Source organism: Harpia harpyja, chromosome 14 (assembly GCF_026419915.1).
Source record: "Harpia harpyja isolate bHarHar1 chromosome 14, bHarHar1 primary haplotype, whole genome shotgun sequence".
In the NCBI taxonomy this organism is placed as follows: Eukaryota; Metazoa; Chordata; class Aves; order Accipitriformes; family Accipitridae; genus Harpia; species Harpia harpyja.
The window spans coordinates 191,150-216,700 of record NC_068953.1 but is presented as its reverse complement, the minus strand read 5'-3'; the positions used below and the strand labels follow the sequence as shown (position 1 = coordinate 216,700).

General features: G+C 39.1%; 1 protein-coding gene across 7 annotated transcripts in view; it reads right to left on the bottom strand.

Annotated features, from left to right (window-relative positions):
* CCDC57 (coiled-coil domain containing 57) overlaps positions 1–25,551 on the bottom strand; it is a 51,801-nt gene that overhangs the window by 23,757 nt on the left and 2,493 nt on the right. Inside the window, exons 1-9 of one of the 7 annotated variants that reach the window (XM_052807965.1) lie at positions 24,881–24,940; positions 16,277–16,341; positions 15,253–15,675; positions 12,849–12,957; positions 9,941–10,042; positions 7,811–7,953; positions 6,180–6,380; positions 4,199–4,358; positions 3,151–3,285 (exon numbers count right to left, since the gene is read on the bottom strand). In XM_052807965.1, the coding sequence (XP_052663925.1) occupies positions 3,151–3,285; positions 4,199–4,358; positions 6,180–6,380; positions 7,811–7,953; positions 9,941–10,042; positions 12,849–12,957; positions 15,253–15,644 (1,242 nt within the window). In that variant the 5' untranslated portion in view covers positions 15,645–15,675; positions 16,277–16,341; positions 24,881–24,940. Of the gene's footprint in view, positions 1–3,150; positions 3,286–4,198; positions 4,359–6,179; positions 6,381–7,810; positions 7,954–9,940; positions 10,043–12,848; positions 12,958–15,252; positions 15,676–16,276; positions 19,395–24,880; positions 24,941–25,551 lie in introns of those variants that run through there. The other 6 variants (XM_052807966.1, XM_052807964.1, XM_052807967.1 and 3 more) reach the window with 6 other exon arrangements.

Sequence of the window (25,551 nt, the reverse complement as noted above, 5' to 3'; positions counted from 1 at the left end):
TTGCAGACTTCCAGAACTGAAGAGGCTGACAAAACCCAGGTTGCCAAAGCTGCTTTAACTACTGTAAAAAAACTAATTTATATTAGTAAAATAAGAGCAGCTTGCTTATAGAGTAATACATCCCAGAATCACTCTATTTCTTAAATTTTTGAAGGGGAATTGCTCAGTGTTTTCTTCATGGGCTGCACACAGCCTTAAAGATTATCTTAGAGATTTAGTTTGGAAAGCTAGTCCTGTGTGAATAGAGTGATGGCCTAATCAGGACAAGAATGCGAAACATTCTAGATCACAAACTTTAAGAACTGCTTTGCTGTTAACACCAAAGGTTGCTAGCTCCAGAATCCAATTCTTGACAGTAGTCAGCAACATATGTTTAGGAAATAATATAGGAAAAAGGACAAATACAGAAATGTTTCCTCTCATGTGCCTCCTCAATTTCCAAATTTGCAACTTTGGGGGAGGGAAGAAAAAGGAAAAACAGATGTGACAAAAAGACCCCAAGCACACAGACATTGATTGGAAAACACATTTCCTGGTCACTTGAAATTCCAGTACAATCTTCAGGAAAAAATTCTAGTAGGACCAATGGCATATAAGGACCAGGATATTAGGGTCCTGACATTACTTACTTCTGCTGTTTCTTCATTCAAAGTGTGACTGCAAACATTTTTAAAGAAGTTACATTAGACCAGTAGCAGTGTATTATAACTGTGGTTTCATCCAAACAGAGAATTCAGAATTTAGATTCCACCCCTGTAAAATTCTCTCTAGCTGACGGAAACATTTGTCATCAGCCATTTAAGAAATGCAGATACTATTTGATACAAGAGTATTAAAAAGCCCTGCAATTGTGCAATATACACTCCTACAGTCACTAAATGAATCCCAATTCGCAGACCGTCCATACCAGATGTTTTTGAAAAGCAAAAGACCGTTTAATGTGTTTGGAATAGTTGTATCAAATGCTGCTAATTTATGTTTCTGAGCCCAAAATACGTTTGTATTCAACCCTAACCTTATATTGTTGCAAAGCAGCAGTTCTGCCTCTTGAGAGGGAAAGGCAGTCCATTAGGCCCTGCACACATGACACGTGTCAGCAAAATACTTCAATCTCAACATTTATGCCTTGCAGAGCCTCAAACACTACTCGTTTTCTGTCTCCTCCATCATTCCCCACTTCCTTCAGTCCTCTTATTTCCCCAGTCGTAAGACTCTTCTGTGAATGTGATCTGCAAGTGTGATTGGAATGCTAATGGCTTTCAAATTAAATTTCACTGTCATAAAGACAACTGCTGCCCTACAGCCTCTCTCTTGTGGCTCTTTCTGCCCTAACAGAACAGGGAATGCAGAAGATGAGGATAACCTCTGTTCTGCTTTTACAATCTCTCCAAGGTTGTTAAAGTGAGGAGAGGGGAAAGGGCGATTGAAAAGGCATGAAGGGAAAGGCACCAGTAGGTACCAATACATTACCCAGCTGTGTTCTGAATTTTGGGGCGCAGAACTTCATCTCAACCTGCAACATACACAGGAACCATTGCAGTCTGAAACAGAAATACAACTGTTCCAGATTTTTGCTAGTGGAAAAGGGTCTAGACAGAAGACAACATAATCATCCAGAAGTACTGTAAGCAATTCTCTCCTTATCTGTGCACTTGTATGGTATTATTAGTATGCTCCAGTTAGGCAGACATGACCTAAGTCATACTCAATATCAGTTACAAGCAAGATTTTCCACACCGGTGTGTTTCACATCTCCATTGCTTAATTAAAGGCCAAGAATGACTACTGCAGTACTTCTAGCAACCGCATGGAGTCTCAGGCCAATTTGAAGAAAGGACCTGTATGCTGAAGATACTGTACTAGGGTGTATTTAATCTTTCTTGCCTCAGTCATCTGAGCCAGATGCTAGCTAACATACTATTCCTTCTTTAAGAAGGCTCATTGACACAAATGTTACCAATTTTGAACTTTTAATCACTTCCCCCCGTTTGTTTACAATTCATTTTGTACAGAAAAATTAAGAGAAAAGGTTCCAGTTCAGAATAATAATTTTTTTTTGTTATTTGTTTTTTAAACAATGGCCCTTCATGTAAATCAGAGACAAAAATGGTTTTGCTGAGATGGGTACTGCTTATCCTACTGGCCAAATGTGCAAAACAGAGACAGAGTATATTAACAACAGAAGGAAAAGTGTGACAATGAAAACAAAGTCTTACCAACAACAGTAACAGTCCGTTACAGTGCAAGACAACAGTGAATGTGAACAGTAAAAGAACCACCCCTCCCCAACCCTGATTCTCTTGGTATTTGAACGATCAATGTGCAAATCAGTCCAGTTTGAAATGAAATTGGAAAAACAACTTGCTCCATAGTAAGTTTTTGCTAGCAGTCTACTTTTGTCTAATTTATTATAAAAATTGTTTTCAGGAAGTATCTTTGTGAATACAACATTTTCTGCATTCAGAAACCACTTGTCTTGCTTAACACTGCTTTTTCTTACCAGCAAGCGCTGATAATACACTCTTAACTGCTCATTGTTGAGCATCTGTAGGTGCCCAGTAGGGCGCGCTGCAGCACACTCTTTATTTTCACTCTTCTACAAAAGACACTCTTACTCATAATGCATTATCCTTCAGCACGGCTGAAATCAGCATTACGTTTGCAATTTTGAATGGTTTTTAAAAATATATGTATTTTAATAAGTAGCAATGAAAGGAAAACTAGTTTGTGATACTAAAATAAAATACATTATTTTAAACAGCTGGCAAATTAGTGTTTCGAAGCATTGCTTAAAATTTTAACTTTACAACTTTAAAATCTACCCTGAATTGCAACTAACACAGAGCCTCAGGAACATTCCAGAAATCGATTCTTCCCATTCTGATGTGCCATGATGGTACAGTACATTGTCCTGCTTTGGAGCAACTGTCTACATCCAGCTCGCTCCTTTTGCCAGTGAGTAATGGATCAGAGCCATAATGAAGCCTGTGACACCTAATCTATGTGTATTCCAGGCTAGATATGCCTATATTTTGAGTTAACCATATGAAACAGATGAACAGCTTACAAGAAGTCCAGTGGAAACAAGCCCCATAAAGTTTTCATCTCAGAATGAATTCATCCAAGTCAAGACATTAAGCATTGTCTAACCTGTTTCTCCCCTTCAGGTAAAATACTGTGATTAAACGATGCTTGCATTGTCTCTTCTCCCTCAACAGTCAAAGCAGAAAGAACAGTCTTCGCTTCATGCGAGCTGTAGTCTGTTTTCTGTAGATCAGCTTTAACCTAGGAGGGAGGGAAGGGAGGGAAAGCGGAGGATGTCAGTATCTCAAGGACAAAGGGTGCAGAGATTAAAAGAAAAAAAAAAAGAAAAAAAAAAAAAGGAAGGAAATCAAAGAAAAAGATATTTTAAATCACAGGACAGGGCCTTAAAGCATACCCCTTTTGGCTCTGTCAAAAACTGCCTTCGCAGAAAAATAATTTGACTTCATTGTCTCATTTTCTGTATGTGAAATGGACAATGCTGATTCATCTCTCAGATCTGTTTCTATGCTACACCTATTGATGCCTCTAAATCATTTTGAGAAGACAATGGTAAAATAAAACACCGGACTAAATGCCTGCATTCTAAATTTTGTAAACAAGTGTTTCCTCTGTACCCATCAGTTTATTAGGCAACCGGTCATTGAGAATTACTGTTATCCCATTGTGCAATAGTCTCTAAACAATAAACATGTATTTCATTTTCCAGAAACAGAAGCTTGTACACTTCACAAAATAGGATTTTTTTTTTTCCCCATACAAAAATACCTGTGTTTTCCAGGACAAATATTGTTCCCTTGATAGAATTCAAGCTGCACTGTGATCTGAAACTCCTTTTGGCCTGGGGCTGGTCTAACTAAGAGATATCTTTCTTCTTCTGCTACAATGCCAAGAGAAAAGCAGTGGCATCTCTCAAGCTGGCTTGACTTCATTACAAGGGAGAAAAGGCTGCTATTGGAGATTGTCCATGAAAATTAATCTGGTCTCTGATCAAATATATTTGATGAATTCCTGTGCGTAACACAGAATTACTGTTTTACAGATTTTTGAAAGAAGACCAAAGTCATGCCTGCCCTGAGAAACATCATGACGGAAAAACTCCATAGCTCTCTATGCAACAGATGGTTCTTAAACAGCGTTAATTTGAAATTCTCACCTGCTCTCTGGCTGAAGACAGGCTTTGTGTTAGATCCTCTGATTTCTGATACCAATTACTTTCAGCATTCTCACAGATCTGCTGCCAGTCCAGTTCTACTTGCATTTTACTCTGTTCCAGAATCCACTTGCTCTCAGCTGCCAGACACAGTTGTTTAAGCCTATGATACACAGAGCAAAGCTGTTGATTTCAGCAGGATAAATACTGAGGATGTTTTGTGTTTGTTTTTTGTTTGTTTTGGTTTTAAATCTCAGCCTTGTTTGCTGCCCTCATCGTCTTTTCTTGTTCTATTTTCAAAATTACCTATTTTATTCTATTCCACTCTAAGTGTTTTACTGGACAAAAGCATTTTAATTGCTTAGAGCTCCTAGGGTCCATCTATATGGGTATTTAGAATCAGCTTTGGAGGTCAGCTCAAGTGGCATAAACTACTCTTCAACACCGATACTGCTCTTGGCAATACTATCCACAGCACATTTCCCATTTGCTAATAACGGAAATGAGATATAAAACAGCTAGGAATTAAAGTTGTTGGATTGTCAGGGTAAAATTCCTAAGCTCAAAGGCTGCTGCATATACTTACATTGAAAATGCACTGTGGAAAGAGAAGAGATAGGAGGTGCACAAAACGAGACAAACCTCATATTCAGAATTTAAGGACTTTCAAGACAGGTTCAATTGTCATATGGCTGAGCTTTTAAAATACGAAGCTGTCAAGACTTCAGGGCACTCTTAAGATTGGTTGTAAATGTCACTTTAGACAACGTCTTAAGTCGTCTTTACCATTCTGCATCTTTCTGGAATTTGGCCAACTGTGCCCTCAACTTATCTTCCTGTCCATGCATTGATTGAATTTGGAATTCTTTAGAGGCAGACTCCTTAGAAATCTCAATCAGATGAGAATCTTGGCCTGGTTTTAGCACTACAATTTCTTCTTGATGTCTACATACAAGAAATGCTCCCCTCCTATGTTAATACATACTTGCTTAAGACAATTAACAAAACACGTGATGCAATCTTGGATATAAAACTGTTCAATGACTTTTTTTTTTAATTAGGAGTTCAGTGGGACGTTTTAACGAGCCAAATGCATATTGTAAACCATGCATTTCCAGTAATACAAAATGCAGACCACCTAAGCAATTCTTTAGTTTCCAGTGGCCTTCTTGGACTGGCAGCTGCCTCTTTCCAGGCTGGCTATGAAAGAAGTTCTTTTCTTCTGGTGTGCTGTTCCTTCCCTAGGTTCCCAGATACTTTCTTTTCCATGTGACCTCATTTTCTTGTTCAACCTTGAGGAGATGTTTCTTGATTATGTCAATCATAAACCTGAAGTTTATATGCATATATTGAAATTTTGCTATAAATTTTGTTGCAATAATATACATAGAACAGCCTGGGTTGGAAGATCATCTGGTCCAACCTTTCATGGGAAAGGTAGCCTAGATGAGATTATCTAGTACCCTGTCCAATCGTGTCTTGAAAACCTCTAGTGATGAGGACTCTACCATGTCTGTGGGGCAGTTGTTCCAGTGACTGATTGTTCTCATTGTAAAAAAAATAATTATTTTTTACATTGAGACGAAACCTCTCCCAGTGCAACATGTACCTGTGGCCCCTTGTCTTCTCCATGTGGCTCCTTGTGAAGAGAGAGCCTCCATCCTCTTTGTAGCCACCCTTTATGTATTAGAAAACTGTAATGAGGTCCTCCTGAGCCTTCTCCAGGGAGAAAACTCCTTCAGTCTTTCTTCATAGGGCAGGTTCTCCAGCCCTTTGATCATCTTTGTGGCCCCCTCCAGCCTGCCCGTGTCTTTTTTCAATTGTGGGGACCAGAACTGGACACAGTACTCCAAGTGTGGAATCTGTTTAACCATTAATTACTGTGAGATTTTCACATAAATAAGTTGGGCACAAAACTGGTAAGTATGATGTTCTGAATTTCTTTCATCACATCTTATGAAACAGGATAAATCAAGTCACTCACTTTCTAATAAGAGCATCTTTCTCTCTTAAACAAGCACTGTGACTCCATTCTCTTCTGCATAGCTCAATTTCCAGATTTTTATGTCTCATCTGCAGTTCTCTAATCTGCTGCTTCAACTTTTTAAATTGTTTGACTTGGGCTTCTTTCACTGAAGCTGGCATTGCATCCTTCTCCTTGGCAGCATGAGCTAGTTCTTCATGCCTAGAAGATGTAGAGAGACAGAATAAAGTGAGGTTTCAAGGAACACAAGCACATTATTTTCTAGTACTGTTGATTTACTTTCTTATCAATTTCGTTTGAACAAATTCAAAGAATCATTGTCAAAAGCAGTGGAAACAGAAATCAATATATGCTTGTCAGTGGAACAGGTTGCAGGGAGGTCTTTTGCGGTTGTTTTTTCGAACTAAGAATGCCACTATTTAGTTGGTCTTAGGACCAGGACGGAATGCTTCTTATACCACTGCACAGAGTTTAACTCCAATTTATCACAGAACTTTAAGTTTGTGATTAGCACAAACAACAACACTATTTCACCTAAATATAGGATCAGGGTGATCCTAAAAATTGTTGTTGTTGTTTTTTTTTTTCCTAAGATGACTCATAGAGAAGCTATTTTAACAGGTGAACTACTCCATTCAACATACTCTTTTACCATACTGAAAATATTCTTTACAGTAATCGAACAATTGAAAGACAGCTATGATCAGGTGGCCCAAATAAGAGGCTGCAGGAATCCATGCAGAAAAAAATGCTTCCTTGAGTATTCAGTTTTCATTCACAGATTAATTTCCTGAGCATGCGCTCACACAAAATAGAGACCAGGTTTAAAACAGGACAGAAGTGAGTTGTTAGAAGAAAATACCACCAAATAGTACCTACAGAAAACTCAAATTTAACAGTAAATAAAAAAGGAGACATGCAAGTAACAGTTGTATAATGTTCTTACCCTCTGAAATTGACCTGCGTATAAATTTTCAAAATATATCCAAAATTTTGGACATAAAGGATTAAAGCAAAACAGAAGGAACAGAAACTGAACTATGAGTAAGTCTTCTTTCTTAAGTTTGAACTAGTGATGAGTAAAACATAAAAGATAAAACCCCCAATAATACTCTGGTTTGAATGAGTTATTTTCTGTCACTATATTCACAATCTGTCTGTAGCTGCTTGAGAAAGTATAAAGTTGTGACTGAACATAACTGGACTTACTGAATTTAAATCAAGTGTGTGAAATATGAGACACCAAAACTAGCCACACACTCTAGAAGTGGGATGAGCTAAGTTTTTTCATTATATTTACCGCTTGGAAGAGGTACTCCTTTTTGCAGTAAAAGCAGAAGATACCATTGAACCATTAAAACTTCTAAGATGAAACTTTATTTTTAAAGTGAGAAAGGTTACATCCAGAAAGATCGTAGCAGAATTAACCTGAATCCATGCGACTTAGCAAATATTTCATACAAACCTCTTTCTGTTGTAATGAAATGTATTACTAGATCAATTAATTCACGTACACCATCCCAAGCTGTTGCTAAAATAACAGTATGTGAAGAGTAAGTTGAAAAGTGTTGTGGAGTTGTAGAGTCTGTGAACAGAAGTTTATTTCAATCATAATCAAAACTGTACAATACCAAGCATCTTTCACAGTAACAAAATCGTTGAACTGGTTTTCTTTCTCCAGTCTCAAATCAAAGATTTCTGCTGTTTCCAGTGATTCTGGTGTTTGCATTCTCATCTCTTTGAGGGCCTCCAGTTCTCTGGTCAGCAGCTTCACCTTAGAATGGAGGAGAGTAAGATTTAAGAATTCTAATGAGAGCCTGATATAACCTAATTTTTTAAGAGGTCCAGAGCCCTTACACAGTTGAAGTGTTAGCATCAGCTCCGGAAACAAACAAAATAGTATAGAAAGTTGTGAGGTGGGTTTTTGTTTTTATTTTTTTATTGGGGGGGGTTTCTTTTGTTTGCTTGATTTTTTTTTAATTTGTAAGTAACATTTTGCAAGGTATAAGCATTAGATCAACAAAGCTCTTAAAATAACAGCAGAGGTTATAAGTTATGGGGAAGGTGTTTTAAACTTATACTCCCATACCACTGCTAAATATCCATTTTGTATCCTCTTCTTACACCTATCACCTACAGTAACATTAATCCTGTATACTACCCCTTCCCATCTCTGCCTAAAGTTCCTTTTACACAGTTTTTTTATTCAGTGACTTCTTGGCTTCCCCTGCAGCTGGCCTCAGTAACACCTGGGGGAAATGAGTACAGGTGACCTCTCCCTCCCTTGCTTAACACTTCCGCCACCAATTGCATCAGGTGCAATAATAGATATAGATATAGATATATAAAACCCCAAACATAACTCAATATAGACAACATGTTTCATAAAGAAAGAAAAAGATATAATAGCATCTAGCATATGAGGCCTACTGAGAGCCTTTACATTCAGACGCAGCTGCAAGCAGTATTAAACTAAAACAGTATTACGGGTATCTAATCAAGCACTCAAGTCTGAAAATTGCAAAGCTTAAAGATTTCTACTGAAGTGCTATCCGAGTTATACTGCATATCACAGAGTAAGCAATATGTGCAAATTTACATTTAATAAATATACATGTAGTTGCAGTTCCTTTGTTCATACTGAGTCAACAGCAGTTGGTCATATCATAGAATTGTATCATAGAATGGTTCGGGTTGGAAGGGACCTTACAGATCATCTAGTTCCAACCCCCCCTGCCATGGGGACACCTTCCACTAGACCAGGTCACTCAAAGCCCCATCCAACCTGACCCTGAAGACTGCCAGGGATGGGGCAGCCACAACCTCTCTGGGCAACCTGTTCCCTTGCCTCACCACGCTCACAGCAAAGAACAACTTCTTTACATCTCATCTAAATCTACCCTCTTTTAGTTTAAAGCCATTACCTCTTGTCCTATCACTACATGCCCTTGCAATCATGCAATCTTTATAGTCAAGACCACAATAAGACAACATGGTTTCAGGTCCATTACTACAGCAGTGTCCTTTAAAGAAGGCCCAAGACAAGGCAAGAAAACAAAACCAGAAACTAAACTCCAATTGTGTCAACATTCAAGATGCAGGAATCCATGGATACCACTAATGGCCAGGCAACATTTCGCTACCCTAATAAGCCTTTGGCAAGGTAAAGTTTGTAGGCAGAAGTAATTTATTTTATTAGACAAAAATCAACACAGCTGGAAAAAGCTGGCAATCTTTTAGGCATACAAGCCCTCTTTCTGAAAGCTTGTCTGCTTTTCCCAATGCTATCAGTTGGTTTAATGTGAGGGTTTTTTCCCCCTCTACCTATAAACCTTGGTTGGTTGCATTATTAAGCTATCAGTTAAACCACGACTGAAGCAAGTGAACACAGGCACCAGAGAACCACCCAAGTAATGTTGGATGATGATTAATGAAGACTGCACACACAGAGAATATAGATTTTGGAAGAGTGAATTCCTCATTACTAGCCTTAGAAGGATGAGACAGGCCTTTCAAAGACCTATATATAGTTTTTGGTTGTGTAGGAAAAAACCCAGTCACTATCAGTGACATTAAGATGCATACCACAAATACCCCTGCTTCCTGCTATCCTGGAAACAATCAGTTCAATACATAGGTGGAGGAAAAAACAGCAACAACAACAGAGTCATCTTTTCATGCATTTCACACAGGAATGACTTGAGATTATAACAAACGCATTCATTCTGTGAGTAAAGGGTAACAGCTTAAAAGTAAGTTACCTTAACTTCATGAGACAGAACTAAGTTACCCATTTCAATTGTCTGCTTTTGAAACTCGCATTCTCTCTTTTTCATTTCTGCATCAAATTCAGCTAGCAGTTCCTACAAGGGGAGCAACAGATAAGTAACACTAGTGCTATGGTACTGATGGAAACACAGTATTGTCACAGGCTTTTTTAAACACTGTACAAGGGGTTTAATCATTGCATAATCTTTCTCTGCTGTAATGAGAATCAGAATGTACTGAATGAAATCTATCATCTGGCCTATGGTAGGTCCCCTAACATGACTTGTACAGCAAAGAGGAATTTAAAGAAACACATCAGTCAAATGGCATCCTTTGCAAAATAAGATCAGATTCCATAACTGGGGTGGGGTGGGAAGAAAAATAAAGCAGCAGCTTATTTTAAGGAAAAAAACCCACCTTACAGACATTAAAGTTCATTTCCTTTATAGACATCTGAGCATTTGTGATATGTCAAAGACTATCCATTATGGAAATACCTGATCTTTTAACTTTTAGAGGAGCAGAAAAGTGCTGTATCTTCCCAGTGCTAAAAGCTGTGGGGTTTTTGGCTTGGTTTGGTTTTGTTGTTGTTGTGTGGGGTTTTTTTTTTTATTTTGTTTTGTTTTTGGTTTTTTTTTTTTTTTTTAAACTGGACACTTTACTTAGCAAATGGGACCAAATAGTCATGAGCTACACAAAAAGAAACTGAATTAAGTTATTTCAGCCTTTTTTGCCACAACTTAAAGTAAAACTTTAAATATAAAATAACAAATATTAACAGAAGTTAAATTTATATTATAAGCACATGAATAAAGGGATATTGATTATTATGTACAATCTACTACAAGCAGTTAGGACAACCATCTTCTTACACGCACGCACACGCACACGCACACACACACACACACATATATAGGGAATTACTGGTGATAAACATTTAACCGTTTCCCTCTATTCTTCCAGAATGACAATAGAAACAGTATTAAAGCACAAAAAGTGGTCACTAACAAACCACATGAAAAAAGATTTTAAAGGTAGGTCATAGAGACTTGTAATCACTAGTCTAAGGTTTTTGTTTAAGTTAAGCAAAACAATTCACTACTATTACAAGGGAAAGTTTTGGCTGCAGTCAAGAGGCTTTTAAAGTGAATACTTGCAGAACTACTAAAAAGCTAAGAAACTATAGCCTTACTGAAAAGTTGTCAGAAAATACTACCATGTTTTCCACTCTGGAAATAAAAGTGACAAGAGGGCTGCTGGGAGACAGGAAGCTATGGGAAAGACTTTTTTTTTTTTTCCCCTGCATAGCTGTTAAATTTTAATTTAAAGGAAAATAATCAAAACAGTCATACTGTTTGTCATACTTGGGAAAACAAAAATCTGTTGCTAGAGGACTTTACATTTCAATCCCAAGTAAGAACAGTCCTACAGAATGGTCATTCTGGTGTGAAATTCCTCCAAAGTAACATTGCAAGGTATTCAGAGTCCAATGCACAGAAATTAAAGACACCAGTGAAGACACCACTGAAGAAGTGTGAAACTCATTCTTCACAACACCTATGTTTCCTAAGTGTATAAAAACCTGTTCATAAGGGAGCCATGGATTTTCCAGAAATTAAACTGTTGCAGTGAGCGGCCATTCAGGTGCCTAGACTGATAAAGTATTAAAAAAAGTGTTTATGAGATGCTACTTCCAGGCGTTCAATTGATAAAACAAGATTGAAACTTGAAAACAAGAGGATGAGGTCACAAAGGATTTTGGCTATTTGATGCAATATCATGTGTTAGGTTAAGTGGAATGACTGCAAAGAGACCCAATGGCAAGCATGTAAGATGTGCTGTTTTAGTTGTAAGTCATAAACAATGGAGATACCACACTGGAGGAGAAAAAAAAAGTTAAGAGAAATAGCGTGTATTAGATGATGTGCCCTTACGCTTGCAGAACAGCAGTTAATCAGCTCTATCATTACAGTTTAACCACACAACACACAAAGATAACTTCTGAATCAGCCAGTTATCAAGTATTGTTCAAGTGAAAAGTGAACCTACTTTGGGTAGGTTCATAAACTGTCTTTGGGGAGCCCATGGGTAAAAGACTCCTGGATGAAGATGGGTTTAGCAGGACTACTATACTGAGTGCAGCGAGATTTGGACTGGCAGGTGTTGGGTGCAAGATGTAATTGCCTAACAATCTCTTTCACAACTTCCATTTATGTTATGTATTGGTTTGGCTGACAGGCCAAAAATTAACCATTCTAGTTCTAATGACTAAACACATCCATGTGTAAATAATTAAAAGTAATTTTATTATCAAATACTTTTTAATACAAAAACAAAGAAGGAAGGTTTTGTTGTTCTTTAAAGTTTGTAATATATATAGAGAGGTGACAATGCCCCCCCTAAGGTATTACAGTTGAAAGTCAAATTTCACTGTTAGTAAGATTATCCTTTTATGATGAAATGATAGCCATATAGAGGCAGAAGGGGGCAAAAAAAGCCTTGTAATTCGAGTATGATAAACAATTTACATTTACCCATCTTGCCTAAGGCTGCCTCTATTTTCTAGATGCTGACCTTTCCTGCAGTTTCAAGGTTAACAAATTTAGTAGTGTGCTGTCTACATAAAATAATCTTACACAATCTCAGATTACTAGACACGTTCTTAACAGCCCCTTACAAGGGGCAGCTGTCAGACAAGCAAAGCAACAGCTACTACACAAGTAGTGCATAATTTTCTAAACTGTCATTACAAATCTCATCAATTTAAGAAAAAAATAAAAGCTTATACAACTACAGCAATGTTAAACCAGAACAATCTAAAAAAAAAAAAAAAAGAAAAGAAAAAAAGGATTGCTAGATGGCGCCACAGCAACACAACATTGTTTCTCCATATTCTTATACCTGCTTCTGACAAGCAAGCTCTCCTTCCAGTTCTTGGATTTTTCTCTCCTTGTGATGTTTCAGGTTCACATACTCCTCATGCTGATGATCTATGTGACTGTTCCTAGAGCTATAAACAAAAATAAAACAAATTTACATTAAAGACCGTCTCTGGTGACCTAATGAGGCATACATAGGTACAATTTTTTGAACAATAACACATAACTATAAATACAAGGTGCTATAATTTCTTAAAGAAACAGCCACCATAAAATTTTTTTCTCATAAGTCAGTCGAAACCAATTGTAACAGCACATGCTATTTCTCAAAACTATACTTCAAAAGTTAGTTGCATATGAAATACCAAGGATCTGCTGAAAAGTAGTGCAAGACTTCCCCTTAAGTATAAGAGTTCCTCCTCCACCCAAAAAATTCTGTTACATAAGAAGAAATTGCAAAACAAGGGCTGCCCAGCAGAAATCCAAGCTTTTAGATACATTTAAAAACAGAAGCAGCTCCATATCTTTTCCTCTCCTCCCCCCCAGTATTTTTATTTGCTATCAACAAAAAAAAGTTTCTCCGAGATAGAGTGAGAGAATACCAGTAAGGCCAGCATTTCAAACAAACTCAAAGAGATGATACCGCTACTGTGACCAGTAAGTTCTCTAATGATACACTGAACCTTTTCAAGCTTTGGATTCATCCCTGCAAGACTCAACAGGTTTGGTGCAGCCTGTTACATGACCAAACAGACCTGGATAGATATCACGCAGTTCTGCAACTTCTGATTACTTCCAACTCTGTATTACAGTTATTTTATGTAACTGAATGACCGCTGCATTTGGTTAGATAAAGTTGATCATAAAATAACTATATAGACAGAACTGCAAACTAGAACTGGACAGTCACAAACAGCTAAATGCATACTCACCTTCCTATTCTGCTAGATTTTGCTTTCAAATTTACACTTCGCCAGAATTAATCTGAATCCTATAGCCAACACTTATGCATATAAATAAAGCCTAACAGAAGTGTCATCTCAGTGTAGTCTAGACAGGCACTTTTACACCTCCCTTGTTCATCTCACAACTCTCCAGGGCAAGGCAGATCAGAAGAATAATTGCTGTACTGCTCAGTGATCAGTATTCAACTCAGCCTAGCAAAGAGGCTATGCTGGGTGTAAAAGACTCAAAGTCCTCCTTCCATTCCCAAAGTATATGCTCTATATAAAATTCCTGAACTAGCTTTAAATTAATTTGCATATGCTCCAGAACCACAGTAACATCAATCAGTCAGCAACCTTCAAGGAATTCCAGATCCATATCCAGATCACTTCTAATAACTACAAAAAAGTTATTTAAAACTCACCCAGCTATCTCTGCATTATAAATGCAGTTTGGCCCAGAACACTTTACAGCAGTTACCATTTTAAACAGAGAGTAATCCCAAAGATACTGTTACATCCGAAGACAGTAGTTAAATTAAACAAGAATGATATGCAGACAGATCTCAAGAAATAAGCATTTATCCCCTGCTCCAGCAAGATTTAGAAGTCTATAGGAAGTAATAAAAATTAGTGAGAATGGCCAAACTAAACAAGTGCATTGCTTTAGCTATCTTAATCTTTTACTTGGTTGCATTAGTCATAAATCTTGGTCCTGTGACTGGATATGCCCCAACAGACTTCTTTCCTTCACAGAGGCCTATCAGAGAAGGTGAGACAAAATGTATTTAAGAGTGCACAAACCCAACTCCTACCATAAGATTAGCTTGCAATGGCTTAAAATAGTTGAAGGGCTGAACTGTTTGTGTTGAACACACAGCAAACATAGCAACTGATGTCTAGTAACCTTAGATAATATTACTGACAACAGTTGATACCATTGTCATTTGTCTCCTCACGTACACAGAAGACAAGTGCATGTGATATAACACACAGGAGACATATCACAACACTTTCAGACTCACCTCATTTCCCAGAGGTGTTTCAGTGCCCAAGTAAAAAGCATTTCCTTCTGACAAATCCTTTTCTGCTCCCTACACTATGATTCCCTTATAATCATACCATCTTCACCCAGTCATATCATCTCCCCAACGTACACCCTTGTAAATTATGTAGGGACACGCTGTATGTTTAAGAGCATCCTCATTTTCACTTAATGTTATCCCTTCTCTAACATATTGCCAGAAATCAGACAAGTCACTGTGGAAACCGAGATATAGCAGGTGTAAAGATAGCCCAAGTCACTTCTGTTAGCCCTCACTCTGTTCATGTTCTAGGTGTTCCTCTGTCAGGATAGACAATCTTACCTCCGTGCTCAAAGTGCTCCCTACTGTATGAATGATGTTACTGCTTTACCTCAATCCAAATATGTCTTAAAGAAGCTAATCTTCTCCTTACTATTCTAAGGAAGTCACATCTCACCTGCAAAGCCGTTCCAGCTCTAACTTATGTTCTTCAATGTGTTGTTGATAGTAATAATGAAGTTTGCATCTTTTTCTTCTTTCCTTGACAAGCATTTGCTCCATTTTACCCAGTTGTACTCGAAGATCACTAATCTCTGCCTGTTTAGCATTTTCAGATGTTTTCAGACGAGCGACTGTGACATCATAGTGTCCTAACTCTTTATCTCTCTCTTCTAAAATTCTTAGGTTATAGACAAAATCTTCTTTCAATTTGTTAAATTTTTCATGCATGACTTGGAGTTGCTTTTTGACATCTTGCAGCATTTTCTTTTGACACAGGAACTGGCAAGCATGTAGCTCTTTCCCTTCTTTTTCTTTCCACTGAAGGAGATCATTTAGTTCTTTCTCCATTTGTAACACTACTATAAATCTGAAACAAGAGCTGACAGAAGATAGTTAAGGCTGATAACTAATACGAATCAAGTATCTCATCACTCCCTATCTACTACATAGCTGATAATTAATTACCAGTGAATTTTAAATTTAAATTGTAAAGCTTCCCGGACCATCAGGCATTTGCCACCTGTAGAAGCAGAATTTACTTTTATTTATAGTCATGCATTGTCCAGGGGTAAGACTTCCCAAATTAGTTATGAAATGTCACTAAATTTTGGGGTGGGAAAACGTAATTTTCTCCTTTCTTTATACAGATTGAAAATAGAGGCATAAAAAGATTTAGTCACTGTAAACTGCATGCATATTTCTCTTTTCTTGAAGACATTTATGACAAGTCAAGTCACAGTCCAGCCTTCTCTTATATCAATATTAACTGCTGTATCCCATTTTTCTTCTCCTCCCACAATTACTCATGGGACTACAAAGCTACTGTTCTGTCCACAGTTAAATCCACCTTGAAGTTTCTTTTCAGAAAGGCCAACAGGTATGAGGAAATAATTGTATTTCAGTAACATCTTAAAAATCTGTATCTTTAAGAAGAAAATAAACAACGTAGAGGTCACGCTTTTACCAGTAAAACCCTTTACCTGCTTCAATTCCATCTCTTCCTATTGTTTATTCTCCGTATTTGCCTCATATCTAATCATAAACTCTGTAGAAGAAAAAACATTATTTCTAAGCACCATGGTTGCTTTAAAAAATATGGCAATTTCTCCAGAGATTTTCCCAAATCTCTGGAGTCAATACAGCTTCTCTCATTGTACAGTATTATTCTGTGTCAGTGGTTACAGATAATCCCATCTGGATAAGCACAGGGATGCAGAGAACAAATCAGACAAGCATGCCTTTCAAATAGTGGCTCTTTAATCTCTTTAAATGAAAGAGAGATTTCCAGATCAGCAAACATGATGCAATACCTCTATGCTAAAGGATGCCACAATTTAAACAACATTTTTCTTCACAAACAAACTAGACAACTCTAATTCTCCAGGATCAAAAAATGAGTCTCTGATCATTGGACGTGACAAGTATAAAAAAATTCAAGCTTGCTCTTACCAGGTACAGTGAGTAACAACCACTGCTAGAGGACACAATGATCTGGTGGTCTTTCAATTCTGTTGGCCTAGATTTCACATTTATCCCTAAGGCAATTAAAATAACATTATGTTTTCTCTTCATATTCCGCTTCTTGTTGGCAACCTTCAAATCGTGCTACCATGTAGAAAATAGTGTAAGTAGTATCTTCTTCATTTGGGTAAGCAGAAATAGGTATTTTTTATAAAAGTCACTGTCATGGATATTCATGAACAGTACTGCCTCCCTGCCTATAACATGCAATGCTAAGGAACATTTGTTCTTTCTATATCTTCCTTTCAGCTACTGTTGCTCCAAATGCATCTGATGGCTACCACAGTTAAAAACATTAAATCTGACTTCTTTCCCCCCTCCACCTCAATCATAACTACATGAAAGATAAAAAATGCCTATGAGATGCTTTCTGGATTCAAGGCACTGAAAGAAACTATGCTCACTCTACACCCATTAAGGTATCAAAATACTTTTGTAAGTGCCTTTTAAAAACCTGATGTATGCTTCATTAGCTAAAATTAGCAATACATTATTAGACAAGACCTTTGTGTAAGGAATCAAAAGCAAGACCACAGCTCCACCCTATTAATTCCTTGAAATCGTCAAACTGAAGTCACAACTTTTCCTGGAAAGAGGTGGTTAAGAAAAATGATACTTCTTTTACAATCTCTCTCTACAATTATCTTAAAATTAAAAGGCACCACACAGTTCCCTATAAAAACAACCTTCCTCCTCATCTCCATATATCTCACTTAAATTAATGGCACTGGTAAATTGAAAGCGGTATCCTGAGGTGAGTCGGGGTTACACGTAACACAGGAATCATTCATTTCATATAAGAATATGAATGAATGAGCCTCCCTGTAATTTTAAAATATTGCTTTCCATCACAGAGAGCTGTATTTCTTAGAAACGCAATTTAATAGGGGAGAAGGGAGCATTTTGCCTTTGATAGCAGCAGTATTTATAATTGCATGTTAGTTTCAGTAAAGACCATAATGGAAATAACAGTGTAATTTAAAATGTAAATTGCACCAATTGCCTGGATGTCTTACAGTCAAAAGAAGAATAGTAAACCTATATATGATGACATTAAAAGATGACTTTGGAAACAGCATACATATAAGTAAGAGACAACATCTTACAACAAGCACAGGCTACCCATACAACCTACACGGCAAAGACCACTGTACCCATTACAATCCAACCACTTCAAGCATATCCAGAAAGAGGTGATTGATAGGTACCCCTGTTCCCCCACATAAGGGCCTAATGGGATGCATATCAGCCTCTTTACCAAAGGAAAAATGATGGCTTGGCTATAAATCACACACAATCAAATGTGGTTGGCATCTCTGATTCAACGGAGATTTCGCAACCGTTACTACTAAAATGCTATTTCAACAACAGGAAGTTAGATGACATGTTTGAGCTAGTCACTTTTCAACCAAGTAAGAACTAGGTATACTGAAGAACATTTCAGAGTAATACTTGAGAACCTTCAGACTTCCATACAACCCCTATTTGTCCAAGAGGTGTAAAGCTTTAAAATTTTGTTCAAAGTATACAGAAGCTGTACTTGCTTCTCTCTCTTCCTTGCTATCCTTATAACATACCCTTATTGTACCAAGAATAAGATGTGCATAACAGACCAGCGGAGCTAATAAACTGGGATTGCTTCTCCTCCTTTCAAAACTACAGAAAAGAAGATGAGAAAGAAAATACCACACAGCCAGTACCAGTTAGGTATCTCTAGCCACAACTGTTTTCCTTGATGAAGCAGTGACAGAACCAAGACCACCTGAGTATTAGCACAGCTGTTTCACTATTTGCTGCAAGTCATGAGACAAGCAATCAGCAGAGGCCACAGCTACGCTGTTAAGTAGTTGTGCTGTAGCACTGTTGGGGGGGGAAAAAAAAAAAAAAAAAAGGAAATCCTGTCAACACAGTTCCAAGAAAAAAAGGATGACAATCAACAATACAAATTATCATCACTTGTGTGCTGTCTCTTTCTTTACTGCTAGTAGCTGGTTTGCTATTTGCCTTACAAGTAAGGTTAGACATATAAAACAGCAAATATACATCATGCACTACACAATCTGATCAGAACAGATAACATATAGCAGAAGCTGGGTGACAGGATAAGGACCAATAACATACAAGAGAAACCTGGGATATCAGGTACTGAGCAGGGACACACCTCAGGCAAAGTATGGGGTGGGCTATACTGCAGGGTACATGATAGCCTGACGTCAGGCTCTGCCATTAAGCAGGACAGACAGAAGAGTAGGAGGCGTAAGTGACTGTGTAAGTAAAAGACAAGGTATGGTGGGAAGAAAAAATTGCCCCGGGACTGAGAAACGGGTACATATTCTAGAGAGTGTCCAGGAATGTAAATAAGAGGGCAACACACCACGTGGAACACAGACACTGAGTTCCTAAAGCAAATATCCTCAGGGATGACAGAAAGGGACAGACACATGGATGGAGGAAGGGAATGCTACTGGCAAGCCAGGGATCAAGTACCCCGCAGGACTAGAGGTTTGTACGCCGTTAAGGGCAGAGAGGGAGAGAAAGACATAATCGAGTGGGAGCAAAAGAAGACACAGCCAGTGGAACAGCAGATCCCAGGAGGAGGGGTGAGAAGCCCCATGGAAGGCCCAGAAGGTCAGATGCTCTGAGGCAGAAGAGCAGACGGCAGGCAGACCGCCGAGGTCAGGTCCCTTAGAGGCAGGCAGTAGAGAGGAGCACACCGTAGCACAACATAATACTCGGGACTCAGAGGCAGCACACAGAGGGCACTTAGTAGCGGGAAGGCTGCGGAAAGACAGCGGATCCCCAGAGAGCGAAAAGGGCGCAAGAGGCACGGCTGCCGCGTCGGGAGCTCTGAAGGACAAGCTCCGGCACCACAGGATGCCGCGCGGCCGCGGCTCGGCTGCTCCCGGCACGAACCTGCCCGTCCTTCCGCTCACGGCCGCAGGCCGCGTCTCACGGGAACCGCGAGGCAGGCCCGTCTCCGTGGCAACCGCGGCCCCTGCCGCCCCGCCCCCCGTCCGCCCCAGGCGGGCCTCGCGGCGCGCACCACCTGCGCCCAATCAGCGCTCTGCCGGCGCCGCCGCGCCCCGCCCCCGGGCGCCTGTTCACCCGCCCCGGGCCCGGCCGCGGCCCGCGCGGCGCCGGCGCCGGCCCCGCCCCCGCGGCTGCCGGCGCCTCCTGCTCCAAGCCTAGCTCTGTCGGGGATCGCCCGTTCCCCCCGACGCCCCGCTTCCTGCTCAGCAAACCGGCGCTTCTCAGTGCCTCTCACTGCATCGCTTCCAGGCACTCGGTCTCACGCTCCTCTCCTCCCAGCTTCCCCATTTCGTCCTCCCCATTAACGCGCCGCAGCCCCTCTCCACACCGCGAGGATGTGCTCACGCCTGGGTAGCCCCGGCCGCTTTTAGTAACAGCCCCTTCGCCCAAAACACAGCTAACGCTTGCTTCATACTCTGGAATCTCATTTTCTTGTTCACTTCTCTTTCTATGCATTTTGTTTATCACAGTGCTTAGTATTAAACAATTTCTCCCTAGTGTGGATCCGGAAAGAGAGTCTTGGCCCGTTTCAAGCACAGCTGTTAGGAACGGGAGCAAACAGGGAACAAACTTCCCATTCTCTCCTAACTCCCACTGCGTCGTGTGAAAAACTTTAAACGCTTGTAAAACAAGCTCAGGCCAACTGCAACACAAGGTCGTGCAGCACGGATAAGTTCGTTCTGCTGCCAAGGCATTTAATTATTAATTAATGTATCTATCAACTAAACCAGACGACACCGTCTACGTGAGACTGAGGAAGATGTTAAAACATGAACTGGACGTAAAGCGTGATTTTCCCTTAGTCACTCTAGATGACTTGCTTTTCTGGAAGTCATGAGGCAAACTTCCTGTAATGCTCTCTCACTCTTTTGTGTTTCCGGATTATATAAACAGCTTTGCCAGATGAGACACCTTTCAGAAACCTGAATGTTGCATGAATTACATCTTAAGTACACTAATTTAAAGAAAATAGACTATTATCAGTAGTTCTTATATATCTTTCATTAGGTCATCTGAAGAGAACTGTTATTTCCTGACCCCATGTCATCTAAAGAAAGGAGGGGTTTATTTCCATCAATAACTATTATTGAAAATTAGAATCAGAACTAATAATCTGACTAATAATATTTGACTAAAGTTTCATTTAGCTACATGAAGTGTATCTACATATAATTTCAGAATACTACAATTATTAAAGGGATGTAGCTAATTTGTTTACATGAATCCCCTCTGGTTTAAAACACAACAGTGAAATCTGGCCTCAAATGATTTTCCAAATCTGAGCACACAAAAATTATAGCGCAAGTCCCAGCATAATTTATACTCTGCAGCGGCCTCTCAAAGCACTCATCAGAATCAATACATAGTACGTGAAAGTCTAAATCCATATACCATGCTGACTGGTGGCATATTCCTTTTCTTTACGTCTTACCCCAGAGTTGCCTAACCTATCAACCGCATTATCTTTTGCAACCCTTCCCCACCCCCGCCACCCCTTTCAAATTAGCAGTCATATTCTCCAAGGTACCTTCAGACAGCCCCTAGTCACGTAGTTAAATGTACATCAGTTCCCCAAATGAGTAACTGATGGCTTCTAGTGACTCAATAGTGCCCGAAAAGGGTAAATTTTAATCTTAACTGTGAGTCAGAAAGATAACAGTCTACACAACACGGATTTTGGGATCAATGTAGAAACCTGTATACACCTAAAATAAATGCAGAAAACGTCCTAGTTTCATAGATGGAAATGAAAGGAAACATTTTTCCTTTTTAGCAAAAATGAACAGGAATTTAGAAGAGACAGACAGATTTTTGGTTCTTATCAAACACTACTGGGTTCGGTAACATTTAGGCTAAAGGTGGATTTCAGCCACCATTAGAACCACCTTCAGAGTCACAACTTCTGAATTTGTATTCAAATCTTTGGCCCCATCTGTACTGTGAAGTAGCAACACTTACAAGCAGCTTGACAAAGAAAGAAAAAAAACGGACCCACCCTCTCAAAATGCCGCATTTTAGAGAGGAAAAGCAGGGTATATCCGAGCTACAAATATACTACTAGACTTGAAGGTGCTTTTAAGTTTCCAGTCCAAAAGCTATGTCCAACTCATCATGGCCCAACTCCATAACAAGGCAAGACCCAGAATTACACAAACTATTAATCCTGCCACCCTCATTCTTGCTTCTACGGAAAAGTAGTTCCAAGAGACAGGCCACATGAGAGCCACGGCACACTCCAAAGATGCTTACCTGGACATTCAGAGAAACACTGATGAAACATAAAAATGAAAATGTGATTCAGAAAAGTCTTTCTTTCAAGTGCAGCTTTCCTTGAAGTGAATAAATTTATTTCCACAGAACCCCGAGGAACGTATTTGGTATACAGTATACAAACAATAAATATAAAAAATTCAGAACTAAAAAGAGGATCTTCTAAATAAAAGTGGCCTGCTTCACAAAGGACTGCAGAGGAATTTTTGATCCCCTCTGAAATTTGGGTACTGTTACTTAGGAAATAAATGACACATTTAAATTCCAGTTTCATCCAAGCTAGAAGATTTTGATTTCCATGTCTCTCTTTTCCACGTCTACCTGTACAACTGTGGGTTCATATTTTTGAAGACTATATACATCTTTGTAGGTACAGTTCTTGCTCCTCAATCTTGAGAGTCATATAAAAAGACCTTATTTTCATACTTGCTTTAGAAACAAACTAAAAATTACCGAAACCTCAACTCTGAATATTACTGGCCTTTCTGCAATAAAGATCTTACAAGGGCTCTTTGTACAACATGATCTGCTACATTTACCTTTTGAATCAAAGGCAGAGGTGTATGCATTGCACAGTGCAGTTAGCTGTGTTTGAAACCATTTTAAATGTTCAATGTTACTGTTAACATTCTTAAAAATACTGCAGCGAAAATCCGTAATTAATACAACAGACTCCATTCCAGTGCAAATAAGAAAACATAGCCTTAAAACCAAAATATCTATAAAAGCTTAATAAGAATAGATGTTTACAGGCACCTTTAATGTAGTATTTGGGGCTCACCTACAAACTGCAGGAACAGCAAAGAGTACAGCTGGAATTTGGAACAGGAAACAGCAACCACTTAAAACTGTTACGATACACAGAAGCATTTCTACAGTTCAGGAGGTGCTAGAGGAGACCTTTGCCATCAGAAGCCCTAAATTCCAGAGCAATGAAACCTTGTCCTAATGTCAGCTACCCTCTCCGTATTTATACTCCGTAACAATATTCCAGTCACTTCTGCCTTTTTGGAAGCCTGATCTGGCAAAAATTTCCAGCATTCTCTGACTGTCTTTACTGATGTGAATGGCAGTTATTGGATTCACTGCATCACTCTGTTTTTAATGGAAACAATGTAGGAGTCTGATGAAGCTCAAAAGAGGAAAATGTAAAGTCCTGCACCTGGAGAGGAATAAACCCATGCACCTGTACAGCCTGGGGGCAGCCAGTTGGAAAGCTGAGGGTCCTGCCAGACAACGAATTGACCATGAGCCAGCAATGTGCCCGTCTATTCTGTACCCAGAATATCATTATTGCGCCTTCCTTGCCGCAAAGGCACAAAATAAAAAATAACAGACACAGTCAATCAAATGAAATACATAAATAAAGAACATACCATGATCCCCATTTATCTGGAAACTAGTAAGCAATTATGGAGTGAAGGGCTTTTTAGGGGAGGGTTGGTGGAATCTAGCATCTATTAAGTATAACCCAACGACATTATACTTTCCTATTAAGAATCCCCTTTAGCAAGAAACTAAACTGAGACTTTCACAGTCTACTCTGGACAAAGAATTTGCCTATTTAATGATTCCTCATGAGTTCAACAACATTTTGAGAATATCTGTAATAAGTGGCATGCTTACAGACGAACAATAATAAGATGCAGAATTTTTTTTTTAATTTAGTTAGAACTGTAAAGAATTTTTCAAAGCTCTTTTCATAGTTAGATGCCTTCACTCACTGTGTTTTGAGTTCTCTTTGCTGCACTTTAATACTCCCTCTACTCGTAAGTGTACTGCAACATATTTAATGCTTAAACACATGCAATATAACTCCACCTAACAGATAGGGGTTTTGTGCCTTCATCTCAGTTCCAAGCGTTTATGAGGTTATCCAGACTCTGTGCAGGCTTCTACCAGCACAGCAACCCTGTGTTCTGCTCACTTACACTACTGCCTTGTTGAGTACTGAATCAAATCCAGCGATCTGGGTGCTGATGTTGGGGGGTGTCATTTACCCTGGCATGTCATCCTCTGCAAACACATCTCTTTCAGAAAAATGCATTCTTCAAAAACAATAGGAGCTGTCAGCTACAAAAGTGAGACCACAGACCACCAGTCAGTTTTCTCAGCAGCTGGTCTATGCATATGGACGTCCACTTCTGAAAAGCAGACCAACTGCAATGACACTCTTCTGCCTTTAGAAAAAAAACCACTGACCTCTTAAATGGTGTGAGTGTTCTACAAGTAAACGCTAACCAGTGAGCATGTGTTGCACTCTGCTGACTAGGCTGCAGCAAGATGGAGGCTTTGGTAGGGGCAATGCTGACAGATGTGAAGGACACACCAGTCCTCTTTTTTGTCTTTTTAACATGTTTGGTTAACACCTCTTTCCTTATCTAGCCTTACATCATTTGAATGGCTGTAAGAGATACTGATGGTTTAGGTATTTTGCCAACTTCACTTTCACCGTTACTCCTCTCCACTCCTAGGCACCTCTGTCTCTCCTGAAAATATCTTCACAAAGTACATACCTCTAAGGTTTGAATTAAAAATCCTACTGGTGGCTATACATTTCTATGACGTAGTGATTCAAGTAAAGTTCAGTAACAAAGCAGAAGATTTGGAAGGATGGAACTGTCCTCCTTAAGAAATTACAGTCAGAGGGTAGGGTCATGACAAATAAAACTGTCTCCCTCTCGAAAACTGTAGGAAGTTTTGCAGTCCTTTGGGACAGGCAATGGAGATCATACTTCCTTTTCCCGGATAACCAAGATTACCTGTAAAGACATGTAAAAATGTCTTCAGCTGCTAGACTCCACCAATTTTGCTGGGCTTCAGGCACTGCACTGCTTGCTTCAGAAGTTCCACAAGAATCAGTGGGTTCTGTTCTTCTGCAATTACCTTCATCTAGCCTGTAAGTGAATGGCCTAAATTCAGGTAATAGTAGATAGTCAAAAACTGGTTTTACTGATCTTTAAGATGAGCAACGTATGTCGCACTGGCTGTATGCTACCTACCCGAAACAAACCACCTGGCCTTGCTCCTCTTTGCACACTACTGCAATGAATCCGTAAGCAGGTACAAATGGGTACTACAGCAAAACTGAATCAAAAACTAAAGCAAACATAACATGCAGGGAAAATAAAAAACTTTTATGGCATCAAAAGAGTTTTAGATTCTCTCCCTCTGTATGACCTGATTTCAGTGAGTAGCTTTGAAAATATTGGAAGGTACTAATCTGTGCAACACCATAGCTCTCATTAAGACAATACTGTATCCTAACTATCTCCTGGTTAGAACCCTACCCCTATGTATCCCCACACAGGTGGTAGGAATCATAGAATCATTTAGGTTGGAAAAGACCTTTAAGAACATTGAGTCCAACCGTAAACCTAGCGCTGCCAAGTCCACCACTAAACCATGTCCCTAAGTGCCACATCTACACATC